The sequence below is a fragment of the Saccopteryx leptura genome, chromosome 9 (assembly GCF_036850995.1).
Source record: "Saccopteryx leptura isolate mSacLep1 chromosome 9, mSacLep1_pri_phased_curated, whole genome shotgun sequence".
Taxonomy (NCBI): Eukaryota; Metazoa; Chordata; class Mammalia; order Chiroptera; family Emballonuridae; genus Saccopteryx; species Saccopteryx leptura.
In genome coordinates, this window is record NC_089511.1 from 38911722 (window position 1) to 38937223 (window position 25502).

Below are 25502 nucleotides of genomic sequence, written 5' to 3' on the forward strand. Positions count from 1 at the left end.
CTGGAACCAATGGCCTCATGGGAGGGGAAGCAGCCACCCAGCAATAGCTATAAACTCTGATATGTAACCCAAGGAGGGGGCAAATGATCAGGGCTGAGGAGAGGAGGAAGCCAACCCAGTGGGTAGCAAGGCACAGAGCCTTTTTTTTTCAAGCATATGCAAAGGCCCTGAGGCAGGTGTTTTTGTCTGAAGGACACTGAGGGGGCTATGTACCTGGAACAAAGTGAAGGGGAAAGGGACAGTGGACAGATGGGTGGAGAAACAGATGGTAGATGGTTGTGTTGGTGGAAAGGGGGATAGATGAATGCTGTCAGATGTAAAAAAAAGATTGTGTGTCAAACATGGAAGACAAACAATGGACCCAGGCCTCTCAGCAGGAATAGATGGTGTCTGGTGGCAGCAGCACCAGGAGCTTATGAACAATGCAGGTTCCTGGGCTTGGCCCAGACCCACTAAATCAGAACCACAAGGACAAGCACAGGTCTGGACCTTGTTAGAACAAGGTATTCACTGCAGTACTTCTTAGGGTCTTCACTTCCCCAAACAAGGGTCATCTACCTCCCAGAGGACCAAGATGAAACAATTCCCGAATGTATTTGACCCATGATCCTTTGCTGCTGTGCACTTCCTGAAGTCAGGGTTCTGTGGGCTCATTTGGGAGATGCCCACAATGAGTGTTGCTGGCTTCTCCGTGGGTCTGTCATTTCCCAGGCCTCTGAGTTGCTTCCACAGTGGGCCCTTGATGGGACTGCCTCCTGGAGGGTCATGAGATAGACCAGACCAGATGCTTTCATTTTGAGCCCTGCCACTGTAGCTGAGCCCCTGGAGGCCTGGGCCAGGCTGGTTCACCCCTCCGTGCCTCAGTTTCTGCAACTGTAAGATGGGAATTATTTTCAGGAATATTGCATTGTTAGGAAGATTACATGAAGGAATAAATGTGAATCATTGGCTACAGTCATCTGGGGATTTTAAAATGTTCCATAGACGAGGTGTGCTTCACAAAGCTCTTTGAACACCTCCCCTGCTGACCACCAGCAGCCCTGTGAGGAGGGGTGACATAGGCACAGTTTCTGATTAACAGGTGAGGAAACTGAGGCCCTGAGGTCTGCCCCACTAGTGGGGAGATGGAGTCAAGGCTGGAACCCAGATCCATCAGACCCCAACCCCCACTGTCTTCACAGGGTATGCCCCAGACTAGCATCTTGTTCCCTGCTGTCCCTTGCCAAGAGGACCCCACATTTGTTCCCTCCCTCCCTCCTTCCTGCCCTCCCGCCCACATCCCACTGTGCTCACACTCCCTAGCTGGCACGACAAAGAGGCTGCTGGCATGGAGCAGGGTTTGGGCCCATCTGGCAGTCATTTGCAATTCATTAGGAGCCCTTCCTTTCTCTCTCCTCCTTTCAACTTACTGCTGACTCCACCGCTCCCCATCTTTGGGGACACAGTACGACTGCTTATTCTGTTGGATCAAATATTTACAGCAGATGTCCCGCCCGCCCGCGTCAGCTGCCCTTGTTTATCCGAGGAGTAGGGGTAGGGCCAACATCCTCCGCGTCCCCTGCTTGCCCCAGCCAGGCCTTGCCTACGGCCCACTGTGCCTTGTACCCCAGCACCCTCCTAGACACACCCTAAGGAGGCGCTGGACAGGACATGCCCAGCCAGCCCTGCCTGCTGGGGTACCACTCTGCCTCAGTTTCCCCTCTGCCCACAGCGGTTCTCACATGCTCTTAGGGCTTTTGTGCCTCGATTGCTCTTCCTTTCGGGTTGCCTGCAATGCCTGGGGTCTGGGGTCCCATCCAGGGCCCTGGGTCAACAGGACTGTTGAGGACACAGGGTGCATCCTCTCTGACCTGCAGCTCCTGAGGTGCAGCCAGTTCTGTTTTCAGGGCTGATTGACAAGGCTCCGGCCTGGCCCCATGGTCCTGCCTGGGAGCAGCCCCTACCCTCCTTGTTGTTGGATCCCCGACCTCTTTAGAATGCAGAGCACAGTGAGGGATCCCAGCAAAAGTGACCCCTGCCTGGCCCACCAGGCCACCTCGGTTACTCCTCTGTAGCCTTTGCTGGGGTGGGGGGTGCAGCAGGCCCACCGTGTGGGCAGCAGTGACGCACCCGCACGGTGGGGCCCTTGGAGCTGTCAGACTGCAGAGAGGCAGGAACTATGGCTGAGAGCACAGCTTCAGCAGCACCTGGCTCACTCCTCAGCTTCAGCTATGAGATTCTGAACAACTCTGGCCTCAGCCCTCTCTCCCATCACTGGGGATGTGACAACCCACCTCATGGGGCTTGCATGGATGAGTTAATTCATAAGAAGCTCACAGGAGCTGTCACATCCAGGATGGGAGGAGCAGGTGCTTTTCACAGCTCCAGTTGCAGATGAGATAGAAGTCAGAGGAGTTAAGTGACTTGCCCAAGGTCACACAGCAGAGCAGGCCTGTCATACAGCTGGTTTGAGCATTCAACGAGGTGCTTGGCAAAGCAACAGAAACATCATAAACCCTCATTAAGGGGGAGATGTCAGCTCAACTAACACCATTATTGTGGTTGTTTTTGTAAACACTGATTTCCCGCCAGAGTTCCCATCTGTGAAGCGCGGGTAGTTCCAAGCTTTTCTGCAGCATCAGAACCTTCATTCAGACCAGTGGAGTTGAGGTCCAGAGAGCTTTTGTCACCAGTTTAGTCTGTCCAGCTTCAAAGTGGTGAGACCTCCCTAGCTCCCTGGGTCTTGAGGGACACAGTGGGGACCGCTGCCTGGGGGAATCCAGAGGACAGGGCTCTCCACAGTCTCTACCCAATTCTTCTGGGCTGGTATCCCTGTTGTCCCCCCAGCCAAGGACCCTGGGTCCCCTGCACCCTCTCCTGAGCTCAGTGCTGTGCCTGACTGAGTGGTGGGGCTTTCCAGAAGCTGGAAGACACTGTCCCGCCCAGCCAGCCTTCACCCGGGGCCCCAGCTCCCAGCTGGCCCCAGCCAGCCAAGATTCCAGATGTTTCTACCAGCCCAACAGCGACCAGCCGGTGCCTGTGCAGTGCCATCCCGCCCGGCTGGACCAGCCACAGGGAGGCTGCTCAGGAGAGGAGGGGCCCGCAAGGGAAAGGAGGATGTTTGGCGTCTTCAGACCTCCCGGGACCTCCTTTCCCAGCTCATGCTCCTAACATGTTCGACAGATGGCGGGCTGGCCCCTGTTCAGCTATCCAAATAGAAAAACAGGCCTGGCAGCCGGCGCTGCTTGACAAAACTGCACCAGTCGCTTGATTGGGTCCGGGTATGCGACTGGGTTCTGGGGAGGCAGAGGCAGGAGAGGGCTGTGTGGCAGCTTTGAAACGCCATGAGAAAGTTGGGAAATTGTATTTATTTACAAATACTTAGAACTCAGGCTCTCCCAAGAGGCCTGCTGCTGGGCCTCCATCCAGCCTGTCCCCTCACCCACCCACAGTGGCTCTGGGAAGACTCTTCAGAAGGCACATAAGGAGTCTACTTGCCTTGCAGCAGTGCATTCTGGGAGGCCCCGGAGCCAGGGCAAGGGTACAGGCAGGACGGCCCAGCCATTAACCATGGTTGTTACAAGGGCCTAGTGTTCTTACCCATAAATGTGGAACCAAGTCACAACGCCCATCCCCGATGGTTGTAAGGACCAAGGGCGGTACAACCATGGGCAGTGACACGTGACTGCTCAGCCTGGTACTGGCACGTTAATATGCATAGACAAAACCCCAAACTTCATTCGAGGCAGTGCAGAGGGGATGCTGACCAGCACACATGGGCGTCTAGAACAGACACTGGCGTCCCATTCCTCATTCCTCTATCTATAGTTAGCTGTGTGCAGAGCTGCCCACTTCCTCTCTCAGAGCCCTAGTTCCTTCTCCACACAGCGGGTAACCCGAGGCCTGCTTCCACAGGGCACAGGCAAGCAATCATCATCATGGCCCCCTCCTCACCTTCTCCAGATGTCACCGTGGGAGGGAGCTCAGTGAAGTGGCAAAGCTCCAGCCTGGGAGACCAAGATCTGGGCTCAGGTCCCACTGCACCCTGACTCACTGTATGCCCTGGGTGGGCACGGTCCTGCCTAGCCTTCCTTTCTGCCTGCATGCTCAGGCTGTAGTGGAGAAACAAATCCCAGAGAGCCCATGTGATTTGCCGAAAGTCACACAGCGAGGCTGGTCATCATCAGCCTCCCTACCTGGTATCAGAGCAAAGCTGGGTACCCTCATGCCCTGACCTCCATCAGCCCTGAGTCTAAGACCCCCTCTCTCCCACCACAGGCAAACCTGCCCCTGCTGCAGCGGGAACTCCTGCACTGCGCCCGCCTGGCCAAGCAGACCCCTGCCCAGTACCTGGCCCAGCACGAGCAGCTCCTGCTGGATGCCAACGCCTCGTCCCCCATTGACTCCTCGGAGCTCCTGCTGGAAGTCAATGAGAACGGCAAGAGGAGGACACCTGACAGGTACCTCAGGGGCTGTCTGTGGCTGGGGGGGCAAACGGTGGCGGGACCCGCGTCCAATCCGGTCCCACAGCTAAGCAAGCACCCTGGTTCCAGTGCTGAGAGAACTGGGTCACTGCTGTATCACCTGGAGCGAGTGAGCAGGCTGCTAAAGTTCAGCCTTACCTGCAAGGCCAGTGAACAAGCTGGATCTCGGGGAGGCTGCCCTGTCAGCTGTGCTGAGGTCTCCTGAGGACTCAGATGTCCCCGGGGAGGACATGGGAATGAGCAGGAGGGGAGTCTAGGGAAAATCTGTGGCTATTCCCTTTAGACTAGGTGTGGACCCCAAGTGTCCAGGAGTCTGAGGTGCCCAGGCACACGGGCTGTCCCTCACTGCTAGGTCACAGAGATAGGTGCTTATCCTCCTGCCGGGAGAGGGTGTGTCCTCTTTTCATTCTCTCAGCAGAAGCTCAGGCCTCGGGACCACCGGGCCCCAGAGCTGGCACACCAGGGGTGGGAGTTGAGGCCGGGCCCCCAGTGGACTAGTCTAATCTCTCTGTCTGTCTCCCTCTTGTTCTTCTTGTCTCTGCCCACCACCTCTGTCTCCCTCTCACCCCTCCTGCTTGAACCTCTATCCACGTCTCCTGGTTATGTGACCACTGGCCTCCTGCCCACTCTCTGGGCCAGGACCAAAGAGAATGGGTCAGACCGTGACCCGCTGCACCCTGACTCCCTCAGCAAACGGCCGTGCACCCTGAGCCCTGCCCAGCGCTACAGCCCCAGCAATGGGCTGCCCCACCCCACGCCGCCACACTACCGCCTCGAGGACATGGCCTTGGCCCACCACTCCCGTGACTCCTACCGCCACCCTGACCCCCGGGAGCTACGGGAGCGCCATCGGCAACTCAGTGAGCAGTGTTCTGGGGGCAGGGGGTGGCACCTGTGTGCGTGTCAGTAGGAGCACACATACACCTGTGTGTGTGTGTGGGGGGGGTATTCAAGAGCGACCATATGCACGTGTCTGTCCAGGAAGGACGCAGAGGAAGTGGATATAGAAAAAGTATTTGAGCGGGAACTGGCCCCAGGGCCCAGAGGGGATCCCCACTCTGGCTGAGCTATACCTGGAATCCTCTCAGGGAGAACCATCTTTTCCTGGACCTCCATCTGAGGAGGTCAACATCCTCATCTTCAAGGCCTAAAAGGTCTCTTCCCTCCCCAGGGGCATGGTTATGGGTGTGCCTATCCTGAGGCTCTTGCTGGACTGAGGGAGGTACAGACTGGTATGGAGCCTGGGGGACCTAGAGCCATTCAATTTGAGGGGCTCTGGCCCTCTGCTGGGCACGCACCCTTCAGTTGCCCTTATTCCCTGCACAGGTGTGTTTGTCTCCTTATAGAGACAAGAAAAGGAAGGCCACCAGGTTCTGTCACTGGGGCAGAGAGGGAGGGCAATAAATTAGGTTCCTGAACCCAATTTCTACATCTGTGTGTGTTGGGGGTTGCTTCCCACATAGCACCAAGCAATTTGTGGACACCAACATAGTGTCCTACCACTGAACCCAGTTATGATGCTCTCTATCTGGGGATAGCATTAGGTCCCATAGGTTAGGGGTTCAGTCTTGCCACCTGTGCTTCTGACTGACCAACTATAAATCAGAGGTTCCCACAACGCTCACCTTGGGTTCAGTTAATTTGCTAGAATAGCTCACAGAACTCAGAGAAACATTTACTTACTCTAAAAGGATGTGACTAAGGAATAACCAGACACAGGGCAGGAGATGGAGAGAGGGCACGGAGTTTCCACGCCCTCTCTGAGTATATCACTCGTTCCAGGTCTCCGTGTTCATCAACCCAGAGCTCTCCGAACCTTCCTTTAAGTTTTTTGGAGGTTTCATTACCTAAGCACGACTGATTAAATCATTGGCCGCTGGCAATTGATTCAACCTCCAGTCCCTTTCCCCACCATGGAGGTCATGGTAGGGCCTAAAGTTTAACCCTCTACTCACGTGGTTGGTTCTCTGGGCAAACAGCCCTTATCCTGTTCCAAAGTAACCTCATTAACATGAACAAAAGACACCCTTATCACTGTCTATGCTTAGGAAATTCCAAAGGTTTTGGGAACCATGAGCCAGGAACCCCGAATGAAGACCAGACACAGGAGATATATTTTGGTCATTTGAATGACCAAATGTTCATTTCCTATCGGTCACATTATCACAGGTGGGATGCACAGGCAAGCCGAAAAGAGCCTGTTTGTGGGCAGCCCTAGCATGTGGAGTCCCCAAGTAACAGGAGCACCCGCAGGCATGGCCGGGCACCCTCAGGGAAAGTGGACACTCCCTAAGACTTGAGAGCTCTCACTGAGCCCCGCTGACCACATGTGCCCGTCCTGCTCTCAGAGCAGGATGAAAACGAAGATCAAAACACCAAATTCATAAGAGTGTGGTCACTGGGTGAGCCATGCAGAAGAAGATAAGGAAGGCCCGGGCACCGGGTGGAGCAGGGGTTTCATGGCAAGAGCCAGGGCTCAGGACTGCCTTGTCCTCTGAGCTCTGACAGTTCCCCGTGCTACGCCCTTGGGCAGGTCACGTGACCTCCAAGCCTCAGTTTCCTCCTCTGTTGGCTGGTTCTAACAGGAATCTCATCCCCTTAGGGTCATGTAAGGACTGAAGGATTTAACCCAGTGTGGAGTGGGTGCTGTAAGACCCAGCTGTTATTGATAATAGTAGTGACGTCTGGAATGGAGCACTCATCCCTTGCTTGCTTTATACCCTTTATTCAGTTCTTAAAGTGGGTCACGATATGTTCTGATATATGTATGATGTTAGCACACCCATATCACAGATGAGACCGAGGCCCAGAGAACATAACTGACATGCCCAAAATCTGATAGTCTTTGTCTGACTGACCACTGACCATCCACTGGGGAAAAGATGTAAACAGGACCAGCCCCAATATATTGAGGGGACAGCCTAGAAACAGCTGTCCCTGAGACAGAGGCCCAGGGCACCAATGGGGGGCTCAGAGGCAGGGTCAGCAGAGGCCTCGCTCCGTACAAGGCCATCTTCTCGCCCCCACCCCACAGAAGCTTCCAGTGCCCTGGCCCAGGCAGCAGGTGACAGCGTCTGGCTCCCTGTGGCCGGGTCAGGCAGGTGCTATTCTCACCCGCTTCTGCTAATGCAAAAATAGACACCAGCTGTCAGGCAGATCTCAGCCACTATTTTGGTTGGGGCGTTGGCAAAGGCCATGGCTCCGCAGGCAACAGGGCAGGGCTGTGGACAGCAGATTGTGGCTGCCACCTCCCATCCCTTTTGCAATTTGGAGGAGGCATTTAGAGTTTGTGGGGCTAGAAGACCCTAAGGATCTGAAGAAGACCTAAATAGAGAGACCTCATCCCAAAAGCATCCAGGGTCACTGTGTCATCCAACACCGGTAGTGGCACCTAAACATTGGGGGTGAGAGCACTCGGTAGATCAGAGGCCATCGGAGGAGCCACAGTGGACACAGTTGGATGCTGCTTCACTCACAGACATTTGGGGGAAGGGTACCCCATAGTTTCAGTCCCTGTAGCCACACCAGCCAGTGGTGGAAGGCACAGCTCTCTCTGCTCAGGCTGACCTTGGGTAAACTTGAGCAAACACATCCTCTTAAGCAGCCTCAGTCCTCTCATCTGTAAATTGCAACTGACAGCAGAGCCTCCTTCAAAATCAATGCAGGGATGTAAGTTGTAAAGCACTTGGCACGGAGCCTGCTTGTGCCCAAGCTCTCCATACCAATGTGCCTCCTGAAAATCTTCTTACATCCCCTGAGATAGGCAGGGTGAGGAAACTGAGGCCCAGAGAGGCAAAGTGAGGGCCCCAGGTCCCATGGGGAATAATCATCAGAAAAACTGGCTTCCCGACACCCCCGTCTCCTGGGACACCACAGTTGGACCAGTTCGCTTGAGACCCAGCAGATAAGCTGGAGCACTTGCTGGGCCACAGCTCGGTGCAGGGCACACGAGAACAGGATATGCCAGCCCTGCCTTGTGGATTGACACAGCCTATTGGGGTGGGGTGGGGCGTACCTGGAATAAACAAGGACCACCTTCTTCCTGCAGCAGTCCATGGGTCACGGCCAGAAGAAGTGATTGACCACAGGCTCACAGAGCGCGAGTGGGCAGAGGAGTGGAAGCACCTCAACAATGTGAGTGTCCAGGGCACAGGGAGCACAGCTACCCCAGGGGCTCTGCCCAACCCGTGGGGCTGCAGAGATGGGGCTCAGGCGGGCTCCCCTTTGCTCTGGGCCCACCTAGGGGGCACAAGGTAGGGCCTTGGGGAGGGTGGGGCCTGGGAGCACTGGCTGGGGGCAGCACCCATCTCAGTCTGCTGTCCACTTCTGGTCAGCCCCTCAGAACCTTCCCTTCCCGGCTCCTGCAGAGGCTCCCAGGAGAAAGTCATTTGGTGTGGGGGTGGGACCCCTCCGCCACCACTTCCACCTAGAGAGAAGGTGTAGTCCCTAGAGTGGTGCTGGCCACATCTGCTCCATGGGGCAGACAGCACCTCCAGGTTTGCAAGAGGGGCCCCAAGCTCCCTGCATTCAAACTAGCCTCCCTCGAGTCTGGTGCCCCCAATGCTGGGGGTTCTGGGGAGACAGCAGTGGGCCATCGGCAGCCCTGCCCCAGCTGTTCAAGGGTCTTTCCAGGCGGTGGAGCTGGGTTTTCATGCCCCTGCCTTCAGCATCCCATGGCCAGCCCCCATGGACAGTGGGCTGGCCAAGGTCCAGGAGTGTAGTAAAAGGGCCTTGAATGCTTAGGCCCCCTGACCACCTGCCCGCAGCTCCTGAACTGCATCATGGACATGGCCGAGAAGACACGGCGGTCACTCACCGTGCTGCGCAGGTGCCAGGAGGCTGACCGCGAGGAGCTTAACCACTGGGTCCGGCGCTACAGTGATGCTGAGGACACCAAGAAGGGCCCCGTGACCACTACTGCCCGGCCCCTCAGCAGCTCGGTGGGACCAGAGGGGTCTCAGCTAGGTGTGTGGGGGGTGGCAGTGGAGGGTGTGGTGTAGAAAGCAGCCCAGGGGTGCTGCAGGAAGCCCTGTAGGGTGCATGAAAGGGGCGCCCAGGACCAAGGCCAGCAGGGTCCTCATACAGGCTCTGCAGTAAAATACCACCCAAAACAGTTTCACTTGAAAAAGAGGTACCTTTTCTGCTCTGCACAAAGACACTGCCTGACCCACCAGGAAGCCCAGACTCAGAGTTCCGGTAGCCCATGGGTCTCCACTCATCCCCTCGATGATGACCATAGAAACCAAAAGAGGCTCAGGACGCGCCCAGCTCCCAGCCGAACCTAAGGCCCACCAGGTCCAGAGCATCCCCTTTCCAGATGCTGCCCTGCCCGAACACCGATACAGCGCTTCCACCCTTGGGACCCCTGCCAAGAACACACACCGTGGCCCTGTAGCCCCGTCCTGTGTGTGACACCAGCCCCTGTGTTTTAGACGTGCACCGGGAGTTCGTGCCTAGGACCCTCTCCAGCTACATGCCTGAGGAGATCTGGAGGAAGGCCGGTGAGTGGGGGGGAGGGGGGGAACTAAGGGATCTCAGGCCTAGACCCTCTTGCCCTCTCTGTCCACGAGGAGCTTGTCATGTGGGCGACTCAGCTGGGTCCCCAGCTCAGGGAAAAACTCACAGGGCTTCACAGACGGGGCTCACGGAGGGGTCACAGTGCACTTAGTATCCGAGGTAGGATGATTGCCACCCAACACCTGCCAGAGAACAACACCATGCTCAGAAAACAAGCAGGGCCTCAGGCCCAACATGCATACAGGTGTGCACAGACTGCGCACATATGAGAGAGGCACTCGGAGCTGGAATCCATGTGGCCTTTTGGGTGTAGCATCGAGCAGAGCAACGGAAGTGCTGTGGAGACCGTCACTGCAGCATGGGGACAGACTCAGGGGAGGGCCGGGCAGAACCTGGAGCCACGGGCTCCGAGAGAGACGGGCGGGCGCTCAGGGGTGGTGGCAGTGCAGAGAAGAGGTGGGGTCCCAGATATGTTTTGATTTGTGGGTGGATTCAGTATGAAGTATGATTTAGAGGGAGGCGATCTCAGGATCTTGAAAGCAGAGGGAGTTCAGGTCCCAGCTCAGAGCTAGAGTCCAAGGGGCCAGACAGGTAGCAGCTGCCTAGATTGAGGCATGATGACAACCATGTGAGGCTCGGGTGGTGACATGGGGGCAGGTGGCTGCAGTTGGCACTGCAAGCAGCTTAGCATAGTAGGGACTCGGATAGGAGGCTTGAGGGCCGCCTCTACCCTTTAAATGGGGGTTCTGATTAATCCCACCCCAGCTTTCCTCACACCATGCTGCAAGAACAGCACTTCTAGGTAAACTGAGGCAGCCCTGAAAGACCATGGGGGTGGATTAGTGGAGGGTGGGAGCCGCATTGTTCCCAGTGTCCAAGGGCAGGTACAATCTGAGCAGGCAGGCTGGCTCCAGCAAGAACAGTGCACAGAACCCTCAGGCGTGAACAGACAGAGGTGGTGAGCGTAGGGAGACAATAGAGAGCTTTTGGAGGAATAACAATGCTGGGCCCTGGCCCAGACATTCCCTGTACTGCTTCTGGACAGGCCACAGGGAAAAGCAAACTGTCCTCAGGGCAGAACAGTACAGCTATGGTTCTCAAAGTGGTGCTGAGACCAGCAGCAGCAGCAGCACTTGGAACTTGTTAGAGATGCAGATTCTAGGGCCTTCCCCAGGCCTCCTGCATCGAATCTGCCCCTGCATGCTAGTTTGAGAACACTGCAGGAGGGGGTGAGCTGGGAGACTTGCCCCATGACAATACTTGCACACTTGTGCAAGGATGCACGTGGTCCTTTGTGTATAAGCCCTGCCCCCAGGGTTATGAGCAGGAGACCTAGGAGACCGGGCTAGGCTGGCCCATGTGACCATGGCTAAATGTCCTTTGCAGAGGAGGCAGTGAATGAGGTGAAGCGGCAGGCGATGTCTGAGCTGCAGAAAGCCGTGTCAGATGCTGAGCGGAAGGCCCACGAGCTCATCAGCACAGAGCGCGCCAAGATGGAGCGGGCCCTCGCTGAGGCTAGGCGTCAGGCCTCAGAGGATGCCCTCACTGTCATTAACCAGCAGGAGGACTCCAGTGAGGTAAGTTTCCACCCCAAGTCCAGGTCCAGGGCTGCTCTGCCTCGTTGGCAGCCCAGTGAGCTCTCTGAGCCTCTTGACCCCACACAGCATGGTAAGGTGGGTCCTGTGGGTGTCTCCATTGTACAGATGGAAACTGAGGGCTCCAGAGCAGAGGTAAGCCTGCCCAACCAAGTGGTGGAGCCATTTATTGCATCCAGGCTTGTAGAAGGCAAAGCTTATGCTCTCTTCTAACCTGTGAAAGTGGGAGGCAAGAGGAGGCTATAAAGACCTCGGGTGGCATCTAAAGCACCTCCTCAGCTCCTAGCTAATGTGTACAAGCAGCAAGGGTGTGAAATCATTAGCATGCTGATGTTTGGACATGAAGCCTAGAGCATTTCAGACTGTGGGCCTGTGTAGGAAGGAGGGCGGGGGTGCCAGGTGGGGCTTGCTAGCAGTGATGTCTGAGCAGTCCTGGAGAAAGTAAGCCAGCATGCAGGACTCAGTGAACAGTACCATCCCAGGAGGGTGCAGCAGAGACAAGGGCCGAGTACAGGCCAGGCATGCCTGGTAGAGCGAGGACTGCAAGAGACCAACATGGCCGAGCAAGTAAGCCAGGAACAGCAGAAAGTGTTTTGGTCTGAGAGGCTTTGGTGGCTAAACGGGTACCTGGATCCTTCTCCAGGACAGGTTTGGACTTCCCTGTCCCACAGCCTGGGGCCTTCATCAGTGTCCCTGCCCACCTTCTACTCACGTGGCTGGCTGGGTTATGCTTATTCCACAGAAAGGGAACAGAGGCTCAACAGCAGGGGAAGGACATGACTGAGTCAGGCCTGCCATGCACCCCACAGTGGAGTGTGGCAGTCTTGATTCCACCAGGGCCATCACATTCTAGACTGGAACCCTGGGGCAGGAGGGGCAGGAGGGCTTCCTGGAAGAGAGGGAAGGGGCTGTGGCTTCCTGCCCTTGTAAGGACCAGATGGTCCTGTAAGCCAGCATGAATCTCTCTGGGGTGGGCTAGAGTTGTGCAAGCAGCAGTGTGAGCCCATGTTTCCAAACTGTCCCAGCCAAGGGGCCACGTCCACCAATGGTCACTACAGGCTGTAGCACTTCGGGATCTTTCTGTCTCTCTTGACACCCTGGCTGGATCTAAGCTGGTTTGTTTAGAGATGTATTTCCCCATTCTGCAGCCGGGCTGGGTACTTCAGGGATTTAGAGTGGCCCAGCCCTGGCCCACCCCAACTATCTCCTCCCCCCCCTCCCAATCCAGAGCTGCTGGAACTGTGGGCGCAAGGCCAGCGAGACTTGCAGCGGCTGCAATGCAGCACGCTACTGCGGCTCCTTCTGCCAGCACAAGGACTGGGAGAAGCACCACCACGTGTGCGGCCAGAGCCTGCAGGGCCCCTCAGCCGTGGTGGCCGACCCAGTGCCAGGACAGCCTGACGCCACCGCCAGCCTGGGCCCCTGCCTGCCCACAGGTGCTGCCAGCCCCAGCGAAGCCGGCTCCACAGGGCCCTCTCGTCCTAGCTCCCCTGGCGCGCTGGACGCTGCACCTCGCTGACCCCTCCCAGACCCACGGCTCGGCCCACGGACATGCGCCCAACAACCCCCACCTGGCCCCAGTTGCCGGACACTTCGCCCGGCCCTGGGAGCCCGACCATTGGAGTCACTGCTGCTACTGCTTCTCTCCAAAAGAAAACACAGAACCAACAAAAACTGCATTCAACGCAACTTCCTCAGCTACCTGACGATCTCACGCGACAACCTCTTCAAACATCCTCAGAACTTCCCACCGAGCTTTAGACAACAGAGAGGACCCCGGCTGGAGCGCCACCAGCTCGTCCACTGCCCCTTCTCTCTCTCTCTCTCCTCTCTCTCTCTCTCTCTTTCTCTCTCTCCCTCCCTCCCTTCCTCTCTTTCTCCCCTCCCCCAGTTACTCCCTCCCCTTCTCTCCCTCTTTTTTCTATCTTTATGACTTCTATACACTTTCTCTTTAATGAAAAAAAAAAAACTAATTGGTGGCTTATATTTTCAGTGAAGAATTTTGGGAGATTTTATGGCAAAAGAGCTACTCAGAAATGGACAAAGAAAACTGTTAGGGGTTTTCCCCTTCCTGATTAAAAAGGGAAAAAGAAAACTGTTATTTTATAGCCAGAGATCTGAGCCTCTGCATCACCGACACTACCCCAGGGGTATGTGACCAATTCGGTGAAGATAGTAAGAAAGACTTCAGTTTCTGACCCAAGAAGCATTTTTGGTTTCAGATTTTTTTTTCCTTTAATGTCAAACTCTTTGGCTTTAAGTAGAAATCCAAAAAGTTTTTTTAAAAAAAGTAAAGGAAGCATACCTGTAAACTACCTTGCCAGCTAGCCAGCCAAGGATGCCGTACACACCTCTGCTCCAAAGGAAATCCAAAAAGCAAACACGAGAAGTCAAAATCCAAAATTTGTCACTGCCAAAGTATTTTTTTTTTCACTGTTTTACTCCACTCTTGGGTTTGTTCAGATGTTGGTCTTTTCTTTTGATTCTGTTGTTAGAGTTTGGGATATTGGGGTCTGGGGGGTTTTGCCCAACAAGAAGCGACTTTTGTTTCTTTTCAACTAGACGGCAGCACCTGTGCTGGGCATAGGGCGGTGGGCCTTGTGGCCCTCAGCACCCCGCCCACTGTGCGCATGACAGTGTCTGTGCACACACAGTGTCTGTGCACACACTCGGGGCACGCCCAGCCATGCGCTACACGTGTGCAGGAGAAGATACCTCCGTCTGTCCTCACGCCCTCTGTGAATTTTCATCACATTTCATTTCTTCCACTTGTGAAAAAAAAAGTGCTAACAGGTCCTTCCCAGAGAGAGAATAATACTGAAACAAAACTGTGACAATCTTTCGGGTTGATTTTTGAGTGCTTTTCAAAGCACGAGGAGACAGCAACTGCGCCTATAACGACTGCTTCTCCATTTTCCTCCTCTACCTCTTCTCCCCCCCCCCAATGCCACCCCACCCAGCTCGTCTTTGCCCCATCACCACCCACTCCCAGTGTCCCCTGAACCTACTCTTCTTTCTTCACACTTTTGCAGAAAAAGAAAAAAAAAACTACAAACAAGAACTCTCCGCCCTCTCCACACCTTCTGGAGACTTAGTCAGCTGTGTATAACCTCACATTTCTGTCCGGCTGACCGATCCTCAGGGGTGATGTCCCCTCAATCTAGCTCTGTTCCCCATACCCTACTCAACTCCCCCAGCGATCTCAAGGAGGAAATAAAGGAGTTAGGAAATTCTCACCTGTACTCAATGGGAGAACAAACAGCAGCATGGTCCATGATCTGGCATTTTCTTGCATCGCTGTAAGAAGTTCCCAGGACTGGAGTGCAATACAGAGAGAGTGACCAGCTACTGAAACTGGGGTTCCTGGGGGGCCCCACCGAGAGGCAAGAAGTCAATAGTGTACGTCAATGTGAATGTATATAGTCCTTGCAGAGGTCCAAATAATGATATTCATGATGATAATAAAGAAGAAACGTTTGCCAAATAAAAAAAAAATTTAAGAGAAACTGCAGAAGTATGTAAAGTGTAGGAAATCGATTTTCAAAGAAATCTGAACTATGGTCCTGCGGGGAGCAATGGGTTTGTTTGATTACAGTTATTTCTTTCAGAGTTATAAGGATTCATTCTTTGAGTATTGAAAAGAAAGATTTCACCTGGTTGCCACAGACCAGGTGCCATCCTGAACCACACCTGCCAGAGAAATCCTAACCCTGAAATAGTCCTAATTCCAAGATAGATCTATTTTATCCTCCGGAAAGTCCCCCATTCCAGCCACCATCTCTGTTGCCTGGTGCATGGGTCCGCCAGCCCCTCAGAGGTTTGCTTTTGTGGATTCCAGAAAAGCAAGGACCAGTTTGGGATTTGGGCTCTCAAGACAGCAAAGGCCGCCTGTCATGTTTCCAGCCTGCTGTCTTTCTCTCCTGTAAGTGTTGAACCTATTAAAATGGTGGTTTCGGATGTGCTGTGAAATTGGAGTGTTTTGCTTCCCCTTGGAGGTAGGCACTCTGGACTCTGTTCCCACAGCGTGGTGCTGGTCAACGGGGTATCCGGAAAGTGTCTGCCCTATGTATGCTGGGCTTTAGGGGAGGAGGGCTAGGCCCAGAATCACTCGTGTCCCTGCCGGGTGGACTTGGGGTGAAGCTACTGGTCTGAGGCTAGTCATGGAGGAGCCCCTCCCCCGGAGACCTGCTGGTTTGTTTTGCAGGCCTCTGTTTCCCTTCCCCTTGCATGCTCCCCCTTTGGGGACAAGCAAGTATGCCAGGGACCCTAGCATGCTGGCAACGTCCAGACCAGACCAACCTCCAGGGCTGGACCATGGATTGAGGGTCTGAGGTGGGGCCACCCCTCCCACCCCAGCTACTGGGAAGGGGGTGCCCTCAAGCCAGCTATAAAATGTTTCTTGGCGTGGTTCTTACATCAAGATCCCATATACCCAGAAGCCACCACTAGCGGTTCTGTAGAAACCTAGCATGAGGGGCTGGCCGCAAACCCGTGGACAGAGCTCCTGCTGGCTGAGAGCGTCTTCAGGATCCAGGGATGGCAGCAAGATGGTGTGGGGCCTTCCAGTGAGGAAGCCAGGCCGAGTGGGCGGAAGGGAGGTGACCTGGTGAAGGCTGCGGCAGCCAGAGCAGACAGCTCCTCCCGCCCACGGTGTGCTCAGGAAGGAGCTGGTGTTTCTGTCGGTCACTGTGCTTAGGCCCTATTTAGCCAAAGACCTCACAACCAAACATGGACTCAGTAGCTTTGAGGGGGAGGCAGAGCTTTTGCATTAGAAGTGTCCATGCAGCACCTATATCTGTACCTGGAACACCTGCCTTTCTTAGGTAAAGAGGGGTCCTAGCCTCCTGCTCTCTGCTCAGAGGCTATCCTGCCCTGGTACCTCTTGAGCTTAAAGACCATTGACCAGGGATGTGGCTTGCAAGGGTCTCCTCCCTGCAGACCACTGCTAAGATCCGACACGCGGGTGACCCGATATCTCTGAGATGCGGCTTCTCAAAGAGCCTCCTTCCCCCCAAAATTAAACCAAAATGGCAGCTTTACCTCTCCATTCTGTGGCCAAAACCATGACAGGCAGGTGGCAGCCAGAGCCTGCAGCCCACAGGCAGGGAACAGCAGGATGCATGCTGACTCCAGACCCCTCATTTTTACCCCATGTGGAAAGCACCCTGGTGTGTGACCCTCAATCTTTCCCATCCCCTCCACTCATCTCATTTCCCGTCCTGCCCTGGACCCAGACTGGTCTTTCTCTTAGGATGTCACCATCCCCAGGTGGTATCTTGGGGGGAGGGGGCGGTATTCTGTTGACGAAGACCAGTGCCTCCCATTCCATGGATGGATGGATGGATATACCCAGACCTCATCTGAATAGAGAGGGTCCCCGTCCCCATGGCTCACCAGCACACAGGGAAGACTTGGGTGTTACCACAGCAGAGAAAAACTAGAGAAAGCCTTAGGGGTCCACGAGGGTAAGGGCTGTAGGACAAAAGAAGCTGGCCTTCCAGGAGAGGGCAGCCCTGTGGGCTTGGTAAGTGGGGTCACTCATCAGGGCCTCAAGAGGTTCAATGGCAGAGGGAGATGGACAGGAAAGGGGCAGGGGTGTTGGTTGTGGTTTCATCCCAATGACATGGGGGAGAGGAGTCAGCTCCGGACCTAACTTTTTCCTGTTTGCCAATTTTTCCAAATATATCCTCAAAACAACACCAAAGCCTTGTTTCTGTCACCCACTCACCTTGCCTGTCCCAGCCCACTCTAGGGAGCATGTCCAGCCATTATTCTGCCCATCCCCTCAGCCCACCTGCAATAATTTATTGATTCTTTTCTTTCACCAGTTCATCCTTCTGACCAGTCCAGTCATCTGCCTGGTCATCCATTCACACACACACCCGTCCACCCACTGACACCACCCATCAATTCATCTGACTATCCATCCATCTATCCATCTACCCATCTATCCATCCATCCATCCATCTATCCATCCATTTCTCTACCCCACTATCACTTCATCTCATCCTCGCCATTCATCCTCTTAGCCATCCACCTTGTCCCTCCACCATTCACCCCCATACACACCATGAATGTGTCTATCCACCCCCTAATCTAACCCACACAACCATGCCTCAATTGTCCACCCATTCACCTCTGCATCCCCTGAACCCAGAGTACCACCAGCAACCCCCTCTGCATTCCAAAGCTTCGAGGGTGCTTTGGATCCTCCCATGACCTTAGCTGCCCTAAAGGAACCTGCCTGTGGGCACGGCCGCCCTCTCCCAGTGCCCCAGTCATTGTTCCAGACTTGCTCCAGAAACAGATAAGGTTCTTTCGCAGGCATTATGGGGAGATTGGACCAATGTCCTACCAACAGATCTGGCCAGTCTGGGCCCACCTGGCAAGTGTGATGGCCATAGGCCAGGAGTGTCAGTTGGGAGAGAGCCCACACACCTGCTCAGGGACACTATGGCCAGAGCCACAAGTCAGGGTGAGCACATTCCCTGGCAAAACCTCAACATTGTGGAGTGGGGCTACCCTCTCCTCTCCCTGTCTCCAAGGTCATTGTCCCAAGAAAGTGTCCCCAGGAAAGGAGGGGAAGAGGGAGAAAGAGCCCAATGCCAGCCTCCTCCCAGACACAGCTCCAATGCCCCTCTTCTCTTGTGGTGCTCATGGTCACACTGCCCGCTCCACTTCCATCTTCCATCCTGGGGTCCTGGTCAGCTGGGAATTAGCTTTTCAGAGCTCTGAATGATGCAGGAACGGGCCCTGCTCAGGCTGAATTTGGCTGATGGTAGGTGTTCCTGGGAACATAGAGGCCCCCTTCCCAGCTCTCTCTAACCCCAGCAGCCTGTTTGCACTGGGCCCCAGGCTCCCATGCCACATGGAGCTGGGATCAAGGTCCTGGACTGTGGTTCTGCAGGCAGGAGAGAAGGAAAGCAGAGGGGGTGCAGGAGCTGGACTCTGAGAACCTATCTACTCCCTGGACTTCTCATGGATAAGGCCTGGGGGAGCTAGATGTCTGTGACAGCAACCTGTACTGGTTTCCCAAAGTTCCAGAAAACACCATTTGCATGCTTTTGTTCCTTTTGTTTCAATTTGGCTGGACCCTGGAATGTCACCCCAAAGACCCCTTGTAGCAGTAATGCAATGTTAGGACTCAAACTGGACCTTGGTTTTTAAATATTAGAATAAAGGCATTGGATGCCCTTGCTCCCATCCTGGACAAGGGGCCCAGACAGGCCAGCTGTCAGCTTACCCACCGTGTCTTTCGCCGGCTGAGGGGTTCAGGCCATGGGAATGTGGCTGGGGCACAGCCTCACACAACCTCGTGAGGAGCACATTGATTTTCCACTTCCTCTTCTTTTATTTTTTTAATTCCCCAAAAGGAGTTGAACAGTGAGTGTTGGGTCGTTTTCCTGTAACGGGTTTTCCTCGCGCTGTGTAGGATCCGTGGCATGCTGTCCCTGTCGCGTGTCCTCTGATGTACTCTGTTTGACCTGGACACTGTAAGATGTTACGATTCAGGTCACATCAGTTACCTCTGTGTTGTGTAATAAAGCCAACATTTGCCATCATGGCTCTGCCTCTCTTTGAGTTCCAGACAACTCCAGCTAAGCCCCGTTTCACACATTTATTCACCAAACGCCTATTGGGGGTTTTCTCGGTTCCAGGCAAGAGACACAAGGTCTTGCCCCAAGTGGGTGAACAACTGTGTAATGTAAGTTAAAGTGTGAATGGGACATGAGCAGATGACCCCCTGCTCAGTCTACCCACAGCCTCCTGGATGGGGAACTTTCAAACGTCATGTCCTTTAGGTGATCTGGATGACCTTGGACCCCAGATGAAACCCATGGCTTTATGGATCCCAAGCCCCACTGCCTGTGGCAGTGCCAGGCACCTCCCACAAGACCCTGCAGGTGGACACCAAGGGAAGGGACACCTTGACCCCAATGCCAAAAAGCCAGAGTGTCAATCATGGTGTTCCAGTTCCTAACGCAGGACCCACCCAGAGTTGGGTGCCCAGTACTCGGCACTCCCGGTTCACGGGTGGCCCCTGGGGGAGGGCTGTTATTAATACTCAGCCCAGGCTTGGAACATGGTGTATTTTGAAAAGCGTCATTGGAAAGGCCAGCATGGGGGCGAGGCTGTCCCCAGGCCAGGCAGCTGGCGGGAGCCCCAGCTGGGCCTGGTGTGTCAGCAATCTCGGCATAGAGTGGGATGACCACGTTTTTCCATTGCAGAGGTCTGAGCTCAGAGGGAGGCTGCCGGGGGCCGGGCCTGAGTCCAGTGGATCTCCGCTTGGACACAGCACCGTGGTGCCCTGCCTCCCATGTGGAGGTAGAGGGAAAGGCCCTGACCAGAGGCCCTCCATGAGACCTCAGATGCACAGGAAGGAGGTGACCAACTGCCTCGTGCTAGAGAATAAGACAGTGGTGGCTGCACTTCCATCTTTGTCCAGCCAGCCTTGGGCCAAGGCCCTGTCCTCAGTGCAGACACAACGCTCCCTTGAGACTCTCTGGCCTGCCAGGGGAGACCTGGGAGTGTGTAATTTACATGGGACGGACAGGGAGGGGGTGAGGCCCAGGCGCAGTGGCCACAAGAAGGAGAACAATCAGGGAGGCTCCCTGGAAGGAGCAGTACAGTGGCAACAGTGCCCCCTGGAGTCATGTACGTGTAAGTGCGGGCAGCTGTGTGGAGCCGGAAGGAGAGGCAAGGAGGAACTGTGTTTGCGTTGGGAGGAGGCCTGTGCGTACAGACCACAACCGACTGGGGTCCACGAGGCTCTGCCTGGAGACCACCTTCCCTCAGGGGCCAAGGGGATATGTGCGGTTTTCAGCTTAGTCTCCATGGAAGTGAGAACAAAACCAGGTGGAGTAAGGGAAGGAGGAGTCAGGCAGAGGAGTGACAGCTTCCTAGGGCCAGGGTGGCAGCCACAGTACCCCATTTCCAGGACACTTGTCTGGTTCCCACACACCTGCAGCCCCCAGAGGAGGAACGCTGCTCCGCTCCCGGCCACAGTCCCGCTCCACTGTAGCCTGCAACTCTCCCCCCAACAATTCCAAGTTCCCAAGGAAGAGACCCCAATTGGCCCAACTTGACCTACCAGCTATATATAGCCTGGGGTAGGCAAACACACTAGAGGGGTTCCCATAAAATGTCAGGAGGACATAAGAGCCACAACGACTGAGCCAGGTGAGGACAGACAGAGGAGACCAGGGCACACAGGGACACAGGCCTGCAGCTGCCCTCTAAGGGCAGCAAGTGAGGAGCAATAGAGGCCGCAGAAGCAGGTTTTACAAATTGTCTTCAGGACCCCATTATCCATCCCGATCTGCACGTAATTCAACCATTGTGCCCTGTAGCCAGAACAGGATTCTGGCTTCATTTAAATGGCTCCCACCTAAAAGCTGGTCCAGAATGAAAGTGTGGGAAGGGAAGGTCCATGGGGAATGAATGGAGGGATTAGGAGGGGAGACGGGGAGACTTGTGACCCCTGGGTACCACCCTGTCCTCACCCCTCTAGGTCTTTGCTCAAGCTGTTCCCTCTGCCAAGGCCGTCCTTGGTCCTGGCTTTACCTGACCCAGTCCATCAAGGCTGGCTCAAATGCTACCTCCTCCAGGAAGCCTTCTTTGAACCTATATGCCATCCTTCCTCCTTTTGTGCCTTCAGATAATTTGCTCATGTTTGTGTCATCTTAACAGTGGCCTGCCACTGGAAGTGTAACTCTGATCAAAGTTGCGGACTGGCAACTCCAGGGAGCTTCCTAGGTTGTCACTGCCCCTAATTCAGGCCTCAAAGTAAATCTGGCTGAGTTGTCATAGGGGAGGCCCTCCTGGGCTCCACCTTAGCAACATTCCTCTCTCCACCTTGAGTGTTCTAGAGATGCCTGACCAGTGAGGAAGAAGGAGACAGGAGCAGGGGTCCATGCCTTTGACTCCTCGGGGCCGGAAGCCAGGGCTGGAAACTTGGCTGCAGCTGGAAGCCCTTTAAATGCTTAGTGGGAGCAGCTGCCCTGGGAGAGGGCTTAAAAGCCAAGGAAGGTGGCAGTAGGTACTGGCGCGGAGGTGAGCATTGGAGGCTTTGTCTGCCCACTCCCTTTTCTTCATCCATGTGGCCTTTCCATAGCCACGCTCTCTTCCCACCCCCCACCGAGGCTTGGCTCCAGAGGGCTTCCTCAGACCCTGAGGCCCAGGGCTGGGGGGCCTGGAGCTGGACTGAGAAGACCCTTCTGGAGCCAGAGTGTGGGGGCATGAAGGAGGAGGAGCAAACCAGGAAAGTGGAGGACAATGAAGAAGATACAGGCTTCCCTCTGTTTCCTCTGGAGAGCGAGGACCCGGTCAAGGACCTGGCTGAGCACCCAGTACCTGACCAGGTAACAGCCTCCTGGAGCAGAGCTGCTTGGAGCATTGGGCGAGGCTGCTGGGGACCTCGGACATCCTGTGTATGGGGGCAGGGGATGAACTACTGCAGCTCTGGCCTCGGAGATGAGAGGGCCACTGTACCCCGCCTGGAAGAGGGTAGTGGGGATGCCCATTCCTGCACAGGCTGGAGGGCGCAGGGCAGTCTCTCTGGCCTGGAGGGGCCTTTGTGTTGGGTGAAGGTTACAGGGGCTTCTCTGTGGCCCAAGTACACATGGCTTTCTTGTTCCCCTTGGAGAAGCCTCCAGTATGTTCCTAATGGGTCGTCAACCCTGAAGCCTATTGGGGAGGGACCAGCTACCCTTTGCCCTCCCTTAAGAGAAGCCTGGGGCGTCCTGCCTTGGGGCTCAGCCTGGGGCTGTGTGCTGGCAGGAGCTGGAGGCCATCAAACTGAAGCTGTGGGCCATGGAGCAGGCCCAGTGGCCAGAGCTTCCCAGGGCACAGAGCCAGGCGGGAAGAGAGGCGGGAGCTAGGTCTGTGCTAGCCCAGCAGCTGCTGAGTTCTGAGACAGGTAGGAGCCAGTAGCCAGGTGGACCCCTTCCCTGGGTGAGTGGGCAGCCCCGAGTCCTTGGGCATGTGGCTCGCACCCCCTTCTTCCTCTGTAAATCAGAATGGGCTGCAACCTGCTGCTGGGAAAGGCCCCACTCACAGGGAGTGTTGGCCTGGCAGGTGACAGTCCTTCTAGAGCAGACCCAAGGGGTGACCTCTCTCCCCAAGACTGAGGAATGGCCATAACCATAAAGTACCTGCCTTTAGCAACTGCCCAGAGCCCCCAGACCACAGTGAGCCCTGCCCCCATGCCCGTCCTGAAGCTGCTCTCTCCGCAGGCTGCCCCTACCCCTGGAACCCTGTGGAGAAGGTGAAATTGGACCCCAGATCCATCTACGTGGGCAATGTGAGTGCAGAAGGGGAGCGAGATGGGGACTTTCCAGGGGCCACCACAGGTCCACTGCCCCTCCTCCTGGCTGTGAGCATTAAAAGAAAGGACACATAGGGGGCAAACTCAAAGCCACACAGGCCTGAGGGGAGAAGCAGGAGGACATTGTGAAGATGTGGTGAGGGACTGTGGGCGTATGTCATCAAGCATTCTGATTCCCCAGCATGAGCTGGGGGTTGAGATTTCCACATGAAATCTCCCAGTTGGGCCCTGTCTGGTTAGCTCAGTCAGCTAAGAGCATCATCCCAAAACAGCAAGGTTGCAGGTCCGATCTCCAGTCAGGGCACTTGCAACAGGGGTAGGGGCAGAAGCCTCAGCTATCCCCCATACCCAGGCTCCAGGAGGCCCAGGAGGGTAAGGCCTCTGGAGAAACACCACCATACCAGGCCGTGCCTGTCAGGTGGACTACGGGAGTACTGCTGAGGAGCTGGAGGCCTACTTCAACCTCTGCGGGGAGGTCCAGCGGGTGACCATCCTGTGTGACAAGTTCTCCGGACTCCCCAAAGGGTCAGTGCAGGGCCTTGGGGAGGGGGCTGGGTGCCCCAGGGTATGGTCGAGCATGGGTGACCTGGTGTGGGCCCTCACCAGCTCTCATTTCACCCCAGCTATGCCTACATAGAGTTCACTACTGACAGCGCAGCCCAGACTGCTATGGAGCTGGACAAGAGTATCTTCCGAGGCCGGGTCATCAAGGTGCATGAACCTCATGAGTCACCAGGGCACCTTGAGGTGGGGGCCCTGGGGTGCAGCCTCTGCTCTGAGCTTCTCTATACTAGCCCATTCATCTCAGAGGTGCCAAGAAATGCAGGCGTAAGGAGGCTGACATGCTGCTCAGCCTGATCCTTCTCGTCTCTCAGTGTCTCTGGGCACACCTGCTGGGGACAGGGGCAGGGTGGAGGCACCCCAGACCCTAGAGGGTTTGGCTTGGGTGTGGCAATGGGGAGGCTCCCCTCCCAAGCTAGACTCCACCCCATGAAGGGGGAGATGTTGGCACAACAGAGACACATGACCACATCTATAGCTGGACAGGCCTAAGGGGGGATGGAGAAGGTTGAGAACAAGGTTAGGGTCTCATGCCCTGAAAACCAGGAGGGCCTGGTAGGTTCTGGGGCCTGTGCGGACCACCTGTGAGCCCCCAGCAAAGGAACCCAGGAAGCCCTCCTGGAGACAGCGTTAGTCTTGGGCTCTGCCCTGGGGAAGGGGTTTAAGCTGCACTGGGAAGGAGGGTGTGGCAACAGGGGTTTTGGGCCATTGGCTTTCGGTTCCAGGTGCTGCCCAAAAGGACCAACTTACCAGGGATCAGTTCCACAGACCAAGGGGGCCTGCAGGGACACCCAGGCACCAGGGGGGCACCCTTCTCCCACAGCAGCAGCCTCCAGGGCAGGACTGGCTTCAGATCACAAGGGCGAGGGTGGAACAGGTGAGCGCAGGTGGGAAGGGCTCAGGGCAGGGTGGGCAAGGCCCTGGGTGGGCACTCACCTCCCATTCTCTCTCTGTACAGGGGGCATAGAAGAGTCTCACCATGGTATTCACCGTACTGAAGGAGGAACCTGGTTTTGAGAGTGGGGCTGGGTCAGGAGTGTACAGCTATGCTCCATGTAGGACTGTTTACTCCAGGGGGGTGGGTCTGGGGTGCTTTGGGGTCATGCAGCAGGCCGGCAGGGAACAGCAGCACGGGGTCACAGGAGAAACACAGGGGTCAGTGAAGAGCTGCCTCCCCGCCCAGAAGAAACAACCCTGTCCCCCTTCACTCATGCAGAAAGATGGCCCATTAGGGCTATGCCTCATGGCGAGACCCCACAGGTAAATCCACAGTCACCAGCAGGGTACAAGGGTGGGTCTAGGAGGAGAATGCCACTTGGAGCTTTGGACGGCACTGGGCAAAGCTTCGGGCAAGTGAGGCCCAGGCAGTGCTGAGTCAGCTCAGGGTTGGCATACTCAGGGCTTATCAACTAACTCCTTTTAAACAAAAATAGAAATGTGTGTCTTAATGGTAAAGCATAAATTATTAAATTTGAATGATTTTTAAAAGCTCATGACAACAGACCTCCCTATATTCAGCTCTCTTGGACACTCATTCACTTTCTCAGGTGCAGACTCTACAGAGAAAAGCAGGTGATAGGATGTGGTCATGGGGCCGGGACCCGTCTCTACCCCACTTCACTGCTAACCGCCAGTGGGCAGTGTTGGGGCTTACAGTGTTGCCACTGACCCCATGCTACAGGGGAAGCAGTGGCTAATGGCAGCCTCCAGGGCACATGCTCCAACAGCAAGGGATCCCAGACCCCTGCCTCTGTGTGCACAGACTACAGGTAGGCACACACCTCAAGCAGCCGGCACAGACGTTCAAGAAGCAGAAGGAAGTTTTCTACACTTACTGGGTACCCTGACTACTGTCCTCTCTGAAACAGATACGCCTGGCTTTCTCCCTCAAGATGCAGTATGTTCTCTGTCCCCTGACTACATTTAGAGCTGGTAAAAAAAGGCTTGGGGCCAAGTGCAAACACACTTGGTCCTGACATTAATGACGACTAATGAGCCCTCTCTGCACTTGTCTAAAGGAACTCTCTGCCTTGTTTGATT

The 25502-nt window shown here is 55.4% G+C and overlaps 2 protein-coding genes across 8 annotated transcripts in view; both read left to right on the forward strand.

Moving 5' to 3' along the window:
• CBFA2T3 (CBFA2/RUNX1 partner transcriptional co-repressor 3) overlaps positions 1-19139 on the forward strand; it is a 94803-nt gene extending 75664 nt beyond the window's left edge. For 5 of the 7 annotated variants that reach the window (XM_066349670.1, XM_066349673.1, XM_066349676.1 and 2 more), the window contains 7 exons: positions 4258-4439; positions 5103-5323; positions 8512-8597; positions 9230-9428; positions 9896-9964; positions 11367-11557; positions 12804-19139. In XM_066349670.1, the coding sequence (XP_066205767.1) occupies positions 4258-4439; positions 5103-5323; positions 8512-8597; positions 9230-9428; positions 9896-9964; positions 11367-11557; positions 12804-13094 (1239 nt within the window). In that variant the 3' untranslated portion in view covers positions 13095-19139. The remainder of the gene's footprint in view (positions 1-4257; positions 4440-5102; positions 5324-8511; positions 8598-9229; positions 9429-9895; positions 9965-11366; positions 11558-12803) is intronic. The other 2 variants (XM_066349671.1, XM_066349672.1) reach the window with 2 other exon arrangements.
• A 2533-nt stretch (positions 19140-21672) lies between these two features.
• Positions 21673-24460, forward strand: PABPN1L (PABPN1 like, cytoplasmic). The gene is made up of 7 exons (XM_066349866.1): positions 21673-21936; positions 22355-22493; positions 22810-22877; positions 23320-23426; positions 23525-23612; positions 24188-24339; positions 24421-24460. The coding sequence occupies exons 1-7, from the start codon at positions 21673-21675 to the stop codon at positions 24458-24460; spliced, it is 858 nt and encodes a 285-aa protein (XP_066205963.1).
• The last annotated feature ends 1042 nt before the right edge of the window (positions 24461-25502 follow it).

Excerpts from the sequence above, each read along its gene's own strand:
- PABPN1L (XM_066349866.1), top strand. The coding sequence starts at position 21,673 with ATGTGGCCTTTCCATAGCCACGCTCTCTTCCCACCCCCCACCGAGGCT. Across the intron at positions 21,937-22,354 it reads AGCACCCAGTACCTGACCAG|GAGCTGGAGGCCATCAAACT; the intron begins GTAACAGCCTCC and ends GTGTGCTGGCAG. Across the intron at positions 23,613-24,187 it reads TCCGAGGCCGGGTCATCAAG|GTGCTGCCCAAAAGGACCAA; the intron begins GTGCATGAACCT and ends TTTCGGTTCCAG.